Below are 13522 nucleotides of genomic sequence, written 5' to 3' on the forward strand. Positions count from 1 at the left end.
CTCACTATACTTCGATCTCATCTGTCTTGCTGCCGAACCCTTGGCCACATCCTCCCTCTGGCCTGGAATGCCCTCCCTCCTCAAAAATTCTGACAATTACTCTCCCTGCCTTCAAAGCCTTACTAAAGGCACATCTTCTCCAAGAGGCCTTCCCTGAATATGCCCTCTTCTCCCACTCCCTTCTGCATTGCCCTGACTTGCTCCCTTTATTCATTCCAGCCCCACATCACTTATGTATCTATCTGTAATTTATTTATTTTAATGTTTTTCTCCCCTCTAGAGTGTAAGCTCACAGTGGACAGGGAATGCGTCTATTTTACATTGTACTCTCCCAAGTGTTCTACACACAGTAAGTGCTTAATAAATCTGATTGAATGGATGAATGAATGAACTTGGGATGGGAAATGTCCCATTTCCTAGGGCTGTAGAACACTGTGGGATACCTGGAGGCTGCATCTGGGGGGATCTCTGCCAGTGGAAGAATACGCATGAAGAGGGGATGAGGCATGGAGAATCAGATTGTTGAAGGTGAGGGGGGAGCCATTATCACATGTTCTTCTCTGCAGGAATCTCCTTGTTACCCCTGGGTTGGCCATGAGTCCACAGGAAGAGAGTAGCCCAGGTTCAGCCCAGAAGCTGCTGGGGTCCCTGGCGAGGTCAGCTTTGGAGATGCTAGGACCTGGTACCTGATGGGGGAAACCAGTCTGTCCAGTTGGACTAGAACTCTTCCAAAATTAACTCTAGAGTGAACAACTGGCTACATTTTTCTTATCTATTTTTAAATGATCCTAAGTTTAAGACCTTCTCCTTCCTTTTCACAAAATGGACCAACCGAGATCTTCCCCTTCTTACCTATGCTCAGCTGAAACGGAGTCAAAGAGAACTTTCTTGGGTCACGTCTTCTTGTGCCACACATCTGCCACCCGAGAAGAGGAGTTGACTGAGAAGGAGACCGAAAATCTTCCTGCTGCCTGCTGCTTGTGTTTGCACTCCCTTCAAAACAAACACCCCGGGGAGCAGGGTCATGCTGTGGTAAACCCCCTCGCTCCCGTGATTCCGTAATGGCTGCTTTCTGTCCATCTGCATGAAAAAGGGGAAAGCAAGCAGGAGAGAGGTGTTCCCAGAAAGTATTGCTGATAATTAAGGAGGGGTTGCCCGTTGTGGGTCAACAAATAAACATAAATATGAATATCAATATCGAGTAACAAAAGGCTGCCAGTTTCCCAGAAGCCTCTTTGGCCCCTGGGGGACAAGAAAGGGTACCCTGGCAGCTAGTGGGTGGCCCAGGAGGAGTCCTTATCAGAGGTTCTAAATGGAGCTTGGCTCAGTGGAAAGAGCACGGGCTTTGGAGTCAGAGGTCATGAGTTCGAATCCCAGCTCTGCCACTTGTCTGCTGTGTGACCTTGGGCAAGTCACTTCACTTCTCTGTGCCTCAGTTACCTCATCTGTAAAATGGGGATGAAGACTGTGAGCCCCACATGGGACAACCTGATTCCCCTGTGTCTACCCTAGCGCTTAGAACAGTGCTCTGCACATAGTAAGCGCTTAACAAATACCAACATTATTATTATTATAGGTTGGCTTTTTGGTATGCACTCATTTTAAGGGGAGGGCGGTTTTAGAGAACTGGTGGAGAAAGGAAGCCCCTTTTCTTTCAGGTGAGCGCGGAGGAGGCCGTTCAGAGTGGATTCTGGGACCTATGACACTGCCCGACTGGGGTCCCACGTGCCTGTGGTATTTTTCCACAGTCCGGACAAATAGGCTGGCCGGGCTGGGCCGGGACGGGGAGGGGAGGAGGGGCCCAGTTGTTGACTTAAAAGACCGGGAGCCGGGCCGCCTTCCCCTGCAGGGGAGCGGAAAACTGTACCTGTCAGGACTGGAGGATGTCTGTGCCGGGGGAACGCTCCAACTAACCCTGGATTTGCCGCTGGGCTGTCTCGTGTCCTGTCATTCCTCTTCAGCCTAGGACGCCGGCGGCTCCATCCCCGGTCTCCTGGGTCCCTTGGCTTGGGGCTCGTGCTCTAGGGATCCTTGCTGCTCCCCTGCGCCCCGACGAACCTCAACTTTCAGCCCGAGCCGGGACCCTAGCAGCGGGCACTCATGGGCAAGGTGGGTGGTGCCTCCCCCAACTCGGGGAGAAGGGAAGCGGCAGAGGGCGAAGGGGAGGGAGGTGGGAGAAGGGAAGGGGAGAGGAAGAGGGCGGAGATGAGCGGAGAGGTACGGAGGGGAGGGGAGCGATGGTGGGGAGGACGTGGGGAGGGGAAGTCTGGAAAGGCAGGGCGGAGGACGAGACTGGGGCTGCCCCAGAGCGGCAGGGATGTCTTCTCGATCCGAGCAACCAAATCCCGATTCCTCTGCCCCTGGCGCCTAGAGCTGGGGGAGATGGACCCCAGAGGAGCTGTTCGGGGACTACGGAGTCCAGAGCAGGGGCCGGGGGCGAGCCTCCCGCGGGACCCGGGGAATGGAGTCTGCGCTTCGAGGTCCTGCAAAGCTGGGGTCCTTGTGCACCGCCCCCCTCCCCCCCTCCCCACCCCCACCCCGCCAAGGATGCACCCTTCCCTCGGGGAAGGATAATAATAATAATAATGTTGGTATTTGTTAAGCGCTTATTAGGTGCAGAGCACTGTTCTAAGCGCTGGGGTGGATACAGGGTAATCATATTGTCCCACGTGAGGCTCACAGTCTTACTCCCCATTTTACAGATGAGGTAACTGAGGCACAGGGAAGTTATACAGGACAGCCCTAGAGACTTGGGGATTGAAAGGAGGGACGGTGGGGAGAGAGAGAGAGGGAGAGAGAGCAGTCAGTCAATATCTTGATCTAGCATTTATTGTTTACCTATCTGGTCTCTCCCAGTGGTTGCCAATTCCCCGAGGGCAGACACCGGTTCACACTTATGCACCGTCCCTAATTGCCCCTCCACCCCACTACTCTCGCTTGCTCTCAACCCAGCAGTTAATACTGAATCTACTCCAAACCTTGGCTTCTGTTCTAGAAGAGGTCTGAAGTTTACTCCGTGGAGATCCATGGGACAAAGGATATCGAGAAGACTGTCGAGGGGGTTGCTGAGGAAAAGTACAGGGACCTGAAGAAGAATCCGTTCAGGCGCAAGAAGAAGGACTCTCAGAAAGAAGACTTGAAAAAAGAGCTTGTTCTGGTCAGTTGCCTTGGATAGGGCTTGGAGCAATCTTCCCACTGGTTTTTGCTCCACTGACTCTCTTGCTCTCTCTCTCTCCCTGCTTCAGTCCACAGTCTCTTTCTTCTCTGGCTCTGTCTCTTTAACCTGCTTCTTATAAAAGAAGACTCAATTTTAGGGCTTTGAAAATGCATCTGAAAAATTTGTTCCATGTTAAAATTAGGGAGATAAAAATCTTTGCCCAGCGGCCCTGTACTAGATTGAGTTACTGATTTCACCATGTGTCAAATAGACCCATGAGTTTAGCAGCTATATAGACACACAAAGGTGTATGGCTCTTGAAGCCCAATAACTAGACCTCTAGAGGTCATCTGTTCTATTCTTCAGGCTCTAGGCAAAGACATAAACCAATCAGGATAGATGGCTCTCTATTTTTGTAAAGATCTCCTGGGATAGAGATTCTATCATATTCTGTTGGGCCCTCTCCCTATGTATGGCAGTTGAGAAGTGCTTCTTCTAACTGAATTTCTCTTGCTGCTGTTTGGTTTGGTTCTTCCTTTCCCCAATCCCCATCCCCCTTTTTGGGTGGGCCCTTCTTGAATCATTGCATCTTGCATCTTGGTCATCTGCTGTCAGATTTCTCTCGTGTTTTAGCTAGATTGAATTTAAGAAGCAATTCCAAAGTTTTTAGCCCACTAATGATGAAAGAAAAGGAGATCAAAAGATGAATCCCAAGCTCAGGAAAAGATGTCTCCCCATTGCCCCCGAATCTCTCAAGGGCTCCTTAGGTGTTTAAAATATATTGGAAAGTGAGCTTCTAATATAGGGATTTTAGAACACAGTGGACTTTCCCTTTGTGTTTGATTTTCTTGGAAGTCTCCATTTTGGGAGATATTGGAGGGCAGATGCTTGAACCCTAGGATTGGAACAATAAATCAATCAGTAACATTTATCAAATGTCTATTGTTTGCTGAACCATCTAGAGAATATTATAGAATTAGTATACATGGTCCATGTCCTCAAGGAATTTATACTCTAGTTCAGGGGACAGACATTTAAATCAATTATGAATAGGAGAAAGTATGAGAGCATTTAAGACAGGTAATGATAGGGGTGAGAGGCCAGCTAACATGGAATTCTGGACAGTGCTAGTCAGTGCTAGACAGACATCACCCGAAAGCCAGTGACCTAACTAGCCTCCCAGTTTAAGGAGGGAAAAAGTTTTCGTAGTCAGTAGTATCATCTTAGGGGGTTGATCTTCCAGCATAATAATAACAGTGCTCTTTATTACGCTTTTACTTTGAGCCAAGTACTGGGGTAGATAATCAGGGCATAGATAGTTCCTGTCTTTCATGGGGCTCACAATCTAAGTAGGAAGGAGAGCAGGCACTGAATTCCCACTTTGTAGATGAGGAAGCCAAGGCACAGAGAAGTTAAATGATTTGCCCAAGGTCACAAAGTAGACACAGAGCCAAGTCTTCTGACTCCCAGGCTGTGCTGTTTTTGCTAGGCCATGGTTTGTCACTCAAGTCTGGCAAGAGTAAAGGGAGAAAAGGGAGTAAAGGGAGTAAAATAAAGAGTAAAGAGACAGGGCACTAGGCCTTGCTGCTTCCCAGTATCCACTCCTGGCTGTGGCCCAAGCAGGGTTCTGGGCATGAAGGGATGGGTCTAGCTTGACCAGGTCTCTTGCCTGCTACTCTTGATCTGGGATCCACTGAACTTACCTGCCTGAGGCGGCCATTTTGGGAAGGCATCACTCCCTCTTCCCCCTTGAGGTGATACATCTCCCCTGCCCCCGCCCCGGTCGACAATGTCATTGTTCCCACCATGTTACCTTACCTTAGCTGCCGCCTACGGCCGCCACCCACCCCGGACAACCTCAGGGCCCCCCGCCGCCACAGGGACATTTGGTCATGAGCTCTGGGACTCTCTCGGCCGCTGGCCGCTTGACTTTGAGTCTGATCCGGTAGGGTCGGCTCGTCCCCCGACCCTGGTCATCGCCTGCTTATTAACACTATTGTAGTGTGTCTTACTGTACCATGTTGCTATATTAGCGATTTTGCTTGTTATTGTTTATTGTCGTCAGACTTTGAGTTTGATCAGGTCGCCCCTTAATCGAGTCTACCCCGACCCTGGTTATCGCCCTTTTATTAACATGACTATATTGTATCATACTGTATCATGTTGCTATATTAGCACTACTGTATTGTATCATACTGTATTATGTTGCTATATTACCGATTTCATTTATTACTGTTTATTGTTGTCAGTGCTGTCACCCACCTCTCTGGCCTCACCATGTCCCTCCTGCCCCCCCCCCGGCCCCTTCCTATCCTCCCCTTCCCCTTCCCCTCTCTCGCTCAGTTCTTTCCCGCTCTCTCCTCTGTCTCCTCCCCCCCTCCCCTCCCCTGCCCTAGAACCCCACTTTACCAGCGCTACCCCTCTTCCCCCTCCCCCTACTCTTCCCCCCACCAAACCCCCTCCTCACCCCCTCCCCCCTTCTCTCTTCCCCACCCACGCCCCATCCCAGTCCTCTTGTCCCACCGCTACCCCTCATCCCCCTCTCCCCGTCCAGGGCCCCGCCACCTCCTTCCCATCCGAACCCTCCCCTCCCCCCGCCCTTCACCCCCTCCCCCCCTTGCACCCACAGCTACTTTCAAGTGTGGCCTCTGGAACCCCCGCTCTATTACAGGTAAGCTACCTTTCGTCCATGACCTTTTCCTCTCCCGCTCTCTCCTCCTCCTCGCCCTTTCGGAAACGTGGCTCTCTCCCGAAGACACGGTCTCCGCCACCGCTCTCTCCGGCGGAGGCCTCTCCTTCTCCCACTCCCCCAGACTCACCGGTAAGGGAGGAGGCGTCGGCTTCCTCCTCTCGCCCCGTTGCCGCTTCCACACTATTCCTCCTCCCCCCTCCCTCTCCTTCCCCTCCTTCGAAGCCCATATCATTCGCCTCTACCACCCCCTCCAGTTACTTGTCGCTGTCATCTACCGCCCTCCCGGTCCCACCTCCGACTTCTTCAACCATCTTGACCCCTTTCTCACCTTCCTTCTCTCCTTCTCTCTGCCCACTCTGATCCTCAGAGACTTCAACATCCATATGGATGTACCCGATGACTCCTCTGCCGCCCGCCTGCTATCCCTCCTCGACTCTGCCGACCTCCTCCTCCACCATACCGTGCCCACTCACCGACTCGGTCACACCCTCGATCTCGTCATCTCCTACCGCTGCACTATCTCCTCCCTCACCGACTCTGAAATCCCTCTCTCTGACCATAACCTTCTCACCTGCCTCATCTCTCACACTCCCTCCCCCTGCAAATCTTCGCTACTGCCCCACAGAGACCTCCGTTCTCTCAATCCCATCCGTCTTTCCAATAGCATCTCTCCTCACCTTGCCGCCCTGTCCTCTCTTCCCACTCTCGATGATCAGGTCTCCGCTCTCAACTCCACTCTCTCTACTCATCTCGACTCTCTTGCCCCCCTTTCCCTCCGCCGCTCTCGCTCCACTAACCCACAGCCCTGGATCACCTCCTCTGTCTGCCTCCTACGCTCCTATGCTCGAGCTGCTGAGCGCTGCTGGCGAAAGTCCAAGCACCAAGCCGACCTCACACACTTCAAATTTATCCTTTCCTGCCTTAACTCTGCCCTCTCCTCCGCCAGGCAAAACTTCTTCTCCTCCCTCATCGATACCCATGCCCGTCACCCCCGCCGATTGTTCCGGACCTTTAACTCTCTCCTTAGGCCCCCTGTTCCTCCCCCTCCCCCATCTCTCACCCCCAATGATCTGGCCACCTATTTCCTCACGAAAATCAACACAATCAGGTCTGAGCTCCCCAAAGTCACCCCTCCGCCTCTCCCCTCCCCCCCACCAACCCTCTCCCCTACTTTCTCCTTCCCTGCAGTATCCTCAGAGGAGATCTCCTCCCTCCTCGCAAGTGCCACCCCCTCCACCTGCGCCTCGGACCCCATTCCCTCTCACCTTATTAAAACCATCGCCCCTGCCCTCCTCCCTTCCTTGACTTCTATTTTTAACCACTCAATCTCCAATGGCTCCTTCCCCTCTGCCTTCAAACATGCCCACGTCTCCCCCATCCTAAAAAAACCCGCTCTTGACCCCACTTCCCCCTCCAGTTATCGCCCTATCTCCCTACTATCCTTCCTTTCCAAAATCCTAGAACGAGTCGTCTACAATCGATGCTTAGAATTCCTTAACTCCCATTCTCTCCTAGACCCACTCCAATCTGGCTTCTGTCCCCTCCACTCTACCGAGACTGCTCTCTCTAAAGTCACCCATGACCTCCTTCTTGCCAGATCCAATGGCTCCTACTCCATTCTAATCCTCTTTGACCTCTCTGCTGCCTTTGACACTGTCGACCATCCCCTCCTCCTCCATACCTTATCTCACCTTGGCTTCACGGACTCTGTCCTCTTCTGGTTCTCCTCTTACCTCTCTGGCCGGTCATTCTCGGTCTCCTTTGCTGGAGCCTCCTCCCCCTCCCATCCTTTAACTGTTGGAGTTCCTCAAGGGTCAGTTCTTGGCCCTCTTCTGTTCTCCATTTACACTCATTCCCTCGGTGAACTCATTCGCTCTCACGGCTTTGACTACCATCTCTACGCAGATGACACACAGATCTACATCTCCGCCCCTGTCCTCTCCCCCTCCCTTCAGGCTCGCATCTCCTCCTGCCTCCAGGATGTCTCCACCTGGATGTCGGCCCGCCACCTAAAACTCAACATGAGCAAGACTGAGCTCCTCATCTTCCCTCCCAAACCCAGTCCTCTCCCAGACTTCCCTATCACCGTGGATGGCACGACCATCCTTCCCGTCTCTCAGGCCCACAATCTCGGTGTCATCCTTGACTCGTCTCTCTCGTTCACCCCACACATCCTATCCGTTACCAAGACCTGCTGGTTTCATCTCTACAATATCGCCAAGATCCGCCCTTTCCTCTCCACCCAAATGGCTACCTTACTGCTACAGGCTCTTGTTATATCCCGGCTAGACTACTGTGTCAGCCTTCTCTCTGACCTCCCTTCCTCCTCTCTCGCCCCTCTCCAGTCTATTATTCACTCCGCTGCCCGGCTCATCTTCCTGCAGAAACGATCTGGGCATGTCACTCCCCTTCTTAAACAACTCCAGTGGTTGCCTATCAACCTCCGCTCCAAACAAAAACTCCTCACTCTAGGCTTCGAGGCTCTACATCACCTTGCCCCTTCCTACCTCTCCTCCCTTCTCTCTTTCTACCGCCCACCCCGCACGCTCCGCTCTTCTGCCGCCCACCTCCTCACCATCTCTCGGTCTCGCCCATCCCGCCGTCGACCCCTGGGCCACGTCCTCCTGCGGTCCTGGAACGCCCTCCCTCCTCACCTCCGCCAAACTGATTCTCTTCCCCTCTTCAAAACGCTACTTAAAACTCACCTCCTCCAAGAGGCCTTCCCAGACTGAGCTCCTTTTCTCCCTCTACTCCCTCTGCCACCCCCCCTTCACCTCTCCGCAGCTAAACCCTCTTTTTCCCCTTTTCCCTCTGCTCCTCCCCCTCTCCCTTCCCATCCCCACAGCACTGTACTCGTCCGCTCAACTGTATATATTTCCATTACCCTATTTATTTTGTTAATGAATTGTACATCGCCTTGATTCTATTTAGTTGCCATTGTTTTTACAAGATGTTCTTCCCCTTGACTCTATTTATTGCCATTGTTCTTGTCTGTCCATCTCCCCCGATTAGACTGTAAGCCTGTCAAACGGCAGGGACTGTCTCTATCTGTTGCCGACTTGTTCATCCCAAGTGCTTAGTAACAGTGCTCTGCACATAGTAAGCGCTCAATAAATACTATTGAATGAATGAATGAATGAATTACCTTGTTCTTTCCTTTGGGTTTCAGAATGACCACAAACTCAGCACTAAAGAATTGGAAGAAAAGTACAGTACAAACATCACCAGAGTAAGTCAAGGGGAGATTGTGGACTTAACAAGCACCCCCCATTCTGTCACGCTCTCTCTGTAAAACTGCTCTTGATCAATGGGCCTGAACTGTCTTTATGTGCATTCAGAAGGTGGGGAAAGAGATGTGGGGAGGATAAGAAACAGAAATCGCCTGGGAGTGGAAGCCAAGCAACCCTTGAACTACATGCAATTGCTTTTGTGATGTTTGAAGAGTTCAATGCCTTACTGAGCCACAAACAAAGTTGAAGTGAGAATCACTTCTCCCTCTTGCCTAGGTGATAGTCAGGCTACCACATTCCTGGGGATAGACCGGGGGCAAGTCTGGAGTTGTGACTGATTTGGCTTGATTTCCTTTTCTTTGACTGGAAGGGCATCAGGGATTGGGAAGGTAGACTCACAGGGCAGCAATCTTAAGAGATGGTCAGTGACATCTAGGAAGCCTATTCCTTTGTGGTGACCTTTGAGGTGTATCAGTGAGGATCTCTGAGAATGGGGGGTGGGAAGCTCCCATTTGTGGGAATTGATTTCTGGGGAAATGCACAAAGTCTGATGTAGGGCTGCCAAAGCAATATTCAGTGGTGGCACTGCTGGTTTCCTGAGTTAAACAGTCCCTATCACTGCTTCCCAAGTTTCTCCATTGTAGGAAGTTAGTGGTCTAACTGGGGGAAAGGCCAGTTTTTGACCTCAATCCTAGCAGAGAAGCAGTGTTGTCTTGTCTATAAATCTGACTTTGAACATGTGGCAGAGTTAATCTTGATCCTGGTAGACTGCAGCAGGAAGCACAGATCTGGTTGTGATGGGGGATAATAATAATTATGGGACTTGTTAAGTGCTTACAGTGTGCCAAGCACTGTTCTAAGCACTGGGGTAGGTACAAGTTAATCAGGTTGGCCACAGTCCCTGTCCCCCATGGAGCTCACTCACACTCTTAATCCCCGTTTTACAGATGAGGGAACTGATGATAATGCTGGACCAATCACTAGTGGCTGATGAATTCCCATTTGGTAAAAAGGAGCTAGTGTTTGCCTAAGGGTGAGTGACCTTCAATTAGCAGCCAGGGCAGGCAATATATTTAGTATCTGTACTTGGGCCACCTGCAACTTTACTGGTTAAGAACTATTTTACTGGGGGGTGTTGGGGGTACAGATGCTACTTACATCACCTGCATAGGTCTCAAATCTCCAGATCAGGGCAGTTGCTCTTGTGCAAGCAGGAGGTTGTGGAGTTGCAGACCCTGCCCACCTTGCCTTCCTCCCCTTAGAGCAAAGTGGTAGTCCAGATTCCCTGAGCTAAAAAATGAATGGGAGAGGTGCAGACTGGAGGGTCACAAGGAGGGGAAAAAGGAAGAAGGTCAGGGGGAGTCTCAGGATAGGCCGTAGCATGGTCCCAGCCATGGCTGTCCTTGGACAACATGGCTGGGGAGAAGTGGTAGCAGGGATGGGGTGCAGGGGTTCACTGCTATTTCATTCAACATGGCCCCTGCTGACCTGGCTCACACCTGACCAAACCTGCATAATGATATTGTTTGACCCAATCTTTGCAGCTGCCCCTACTGGCTGGGTCAGGGAACATGCAGGTCTTAATAATAATAATAACAATAATAATAATAATATTTGCTAAGTGCTTACAATGTGCTAAGCACCGAACTAAGCCCTGGGATAAGTACATTCATTCATTCATCATATTTATTGAGTGCTTACTTTGTGCAGAGCACTGTACTGAGTGCTTGGAAAGTACAATTTGGCAACAGATAGAGACAATCCCTACTCAACAACAGGCTCACAGTCTAGAAGGGGGAGACAGACAACAAAATAAAACAAGTAGACAGGCATCAATAGCATCAAAATAGATAAATAGAATTATAGATTTATACACATCATTAATAAAATAGACTAATAAATGTGTACAAATATACACAAGTACTGTGGGGCAGAGAAGGGGGTAGAGCAGCAGGCAGTTGGGGTGATGGGGAGGGGAGGAGGAGCAGAGTAAAAGGGGGGCTCAGTTTGGGAAAGCCTCCTGGAGGAGATGAGCTCTCAGTAGGACTTCGAGAGGGGAAGAGAGCTAGTTTGGCGGATGTGAGGAGGGAGGGCATTTGAGGCCACAGGTAGGACATGGGCCAGGGGTCGACAGCGGGACAGGTGAGAACGAGGCACAGTGAGCAGATTAGCAGCAGAGGAGTGGAGTTTGTGGACTGAGCTGTAGAAGGAGAGAAGTGAGGTGAGGTAGGAGGGGGCAAGGTGATGGATTGCTTTGAAGCCAACAGTGAGGAGCTGATAGTCAGGTCCCACATGAGGCTAACAGTCTAAGTAGGAGGGAAAATGGCTATTGAATCCTCATTTTTCAGATGAGGGAACTGAGGCACAAAGAAATTATTCAACTTGCCCAGAGTCCCTCTGTCAGAATTAGAACCCAGGTCCTCGAATTCTCAGGCCCATGCTCTTTCCCCTAGGACATACTGTTTCATGGACTAGTAACAACCTTAGGCTGTGTAGGTGTTCTGGAAAAGACCCCCAAATACCTCACTACTGCCTCAAGACTTGGAGACATCTCTAGGAAAGTGAAATATATTATTTTCTTTCTCTCAGTCAATCAATCAAGTGCCCAAATTGAACTTACACCACATACAAAGCACCATGCTAAATACTTGGGTAACCTAAATGGAGTAAGAAGACATGATCCCTGCCCTCAAGGAGTTTCCAATCTAATAGATTACCCTAGCCTTTAAGGGGTGAAATCTCCAGGAGATGGCTTTAAGTCATAAATCTAGTTAGGTGTCCCTTATTTATGTTCTCTTCTGTCCCTTTTTCACATTGCTCCATCCCGGCAGGGTCTCACCAATGGAAAAAGCAGCAGAGGTCCTGGCCTGCGATGGCCCCAATGCCCTCACCCCCCCTAAAGAAACTCCAGAAATCATCAAATTCCTCAAGCAGATGGTGGGGGGATTCTCAACACTGCTCTGGGTCGGGGCCATCCTCTGCTGGATTGCATTTGGGATTCAGTATGCCGAGGACCATTCCACCTCCCTGGACAACGTATGTATGGCATTGGTACCCTCTAGAGGCAGGGTCATCATGGCACCATATGGTAGGGCATAAAGGAGAACCAGGTATTGAATAGGCCAAAAGAGAAACTCCAGTTCCAAGTCCTGGATCTTGACCTTGGACAAGTCCCATGACCTCTTTGAGCATCTATCACCCAATCTTTAAAATGTGGGCACAATTTCTGCTTTTCCCTATCTTTCAGAGGTGGCCACGGTGCAGCTTGCAGGCCAAACATGGCTCTTCTTCCCTTGCTTATGCATGTTAACTTTGTTATTCCATGCCGAAATGGGTTTGCAGTTTGCCACTGCTCCCAAGCCCTCTTGAGGGCACAACAGGACCCCTCCCATGTGGACTTTGGCTGGTAAGGGATGACACTTGACCCAACTCCCGGCCTCTTCCTCACCTGTCGTTTGCCCCCACCATTGCTCATTGTCCTCCTCCTCCACTGCTTACCCTGCTAAAGGAGTTTTTTTGATCTGTGGATCTATTATGTTTTTTGGTTTATGACTCTTTAGTTCATGAGGATTGTCCCACCCCATTCTAGATAAGGATGGCTAATATTGTTGTTGAAGCAATATTTGCTATTCTCACCTGATTCCTTGATCTCTCAGCTCTACCTGGGTGTGGTTCTCGCCTTGGTCGTCATCCTCACTGGGATCTTTGCTTATTACCAAGAAGCTAAGAGCACTAACATCATGGCCAGTTTCAGTAAAATGATTCCCCAGGTGAGTGATGGCACTGCCTCTACTACCAGTCAGTCAATCAGTGATACTGTGTGCAGATCTCTGTTACTAAGAGCTTCAGAGAGTGAAGTACAACAGAGTTGGTAGACATGACCACTGCCCTCAAGGAGCTTATAGCCTATATGGGGAGACAAACATTAAAATAAATTACAGATGGGGAGGCGGCATAGTATAAGGATATGCACATAGGTACTGTGGGGTTGGGTGAGGGGTGGGTGTCAATGTGCTGAAGAGTTACAGGCACACAGTGACACAGGATGTAGGGAGAATGGGGTGGAGAAATGAGAAGTTAATCGGTTGTTGCATCTTTCAATACCCTTATCACTATAATAGTTGCTGACTCCTTACAGTTGGCCAGGGTTGGAGTTCTAAGGGAGGAGAATGCATGGCTTAAAATTTTCTTTCCCATTTGGCTTCCTAGAAAGCTCTTGTCATCCGAGAAGGAGACAAAAAGGAGGTTCCTGCAGACCAGCTGGTGGTAGGGGATGTAGTGGAGATAAAAGGAGGAGATCGGATTCCTGCTGATATCCGACTGGTTGCTACTCAGGGGTGCAAGGTAAAAACAATCCTCTCCCAACTCCCAGTCAAATGCTGAAACCTGGTGGTGGCAACATGGAACAGGTGATTAATCCTGTCTACTTCCTAATATCATCTC

At 50.4% G+C, this 13522-nt stretch overlaps 1 protein-coding gene across 1 annotated transcript in view; it reads left to right on the top strand.

Annotated features, from left to right (window-relative positions):
- The first annotated feature begins 1831 nt into the window (after positions 1-1831).
- Positions 1832-13522, top strand: part of LOC100092554 (potassium-transporting ATPase alpha chain 2) — a 30621-nt gene continuing 18930 nt past the window's right edge. Inside the window, 7 exon segments of the mRNA XM_029074425.2 lie at positions 1832-2109; positions 2996-3157; positions 9019-9078; positions 11911-11922; positions 11924-12115; positions 12736-12849; positions 13289-13423. Coding sequence (XP_028930258.1) covers positions 2101-2109; positions 2996-3157; positions 9019-9078; positions 11911-11922; positions 11924-12115; positions 12736-12849; positions 13289-13423 — 684 coding nt within the window. The 5' untranslated portion in view covers positions 1832-2100.

This window comes from Ornithorhynchus anatinus, chromosome 11, assembly GCF_004115215.2.
Source record: "Ornithorhynchus anatinus isolate Pmale09 chromosome 11, mOrnAna1.pri.v4, whole genome shotgun sequence".
Classification (NCBI taxonomy): Eukaryota; Metazoa; Chordata; class Mammalia; order Monotremata; family Ornithorhynchidae; genus Ornithorhynchus; species Ornithorhynchus anatinus.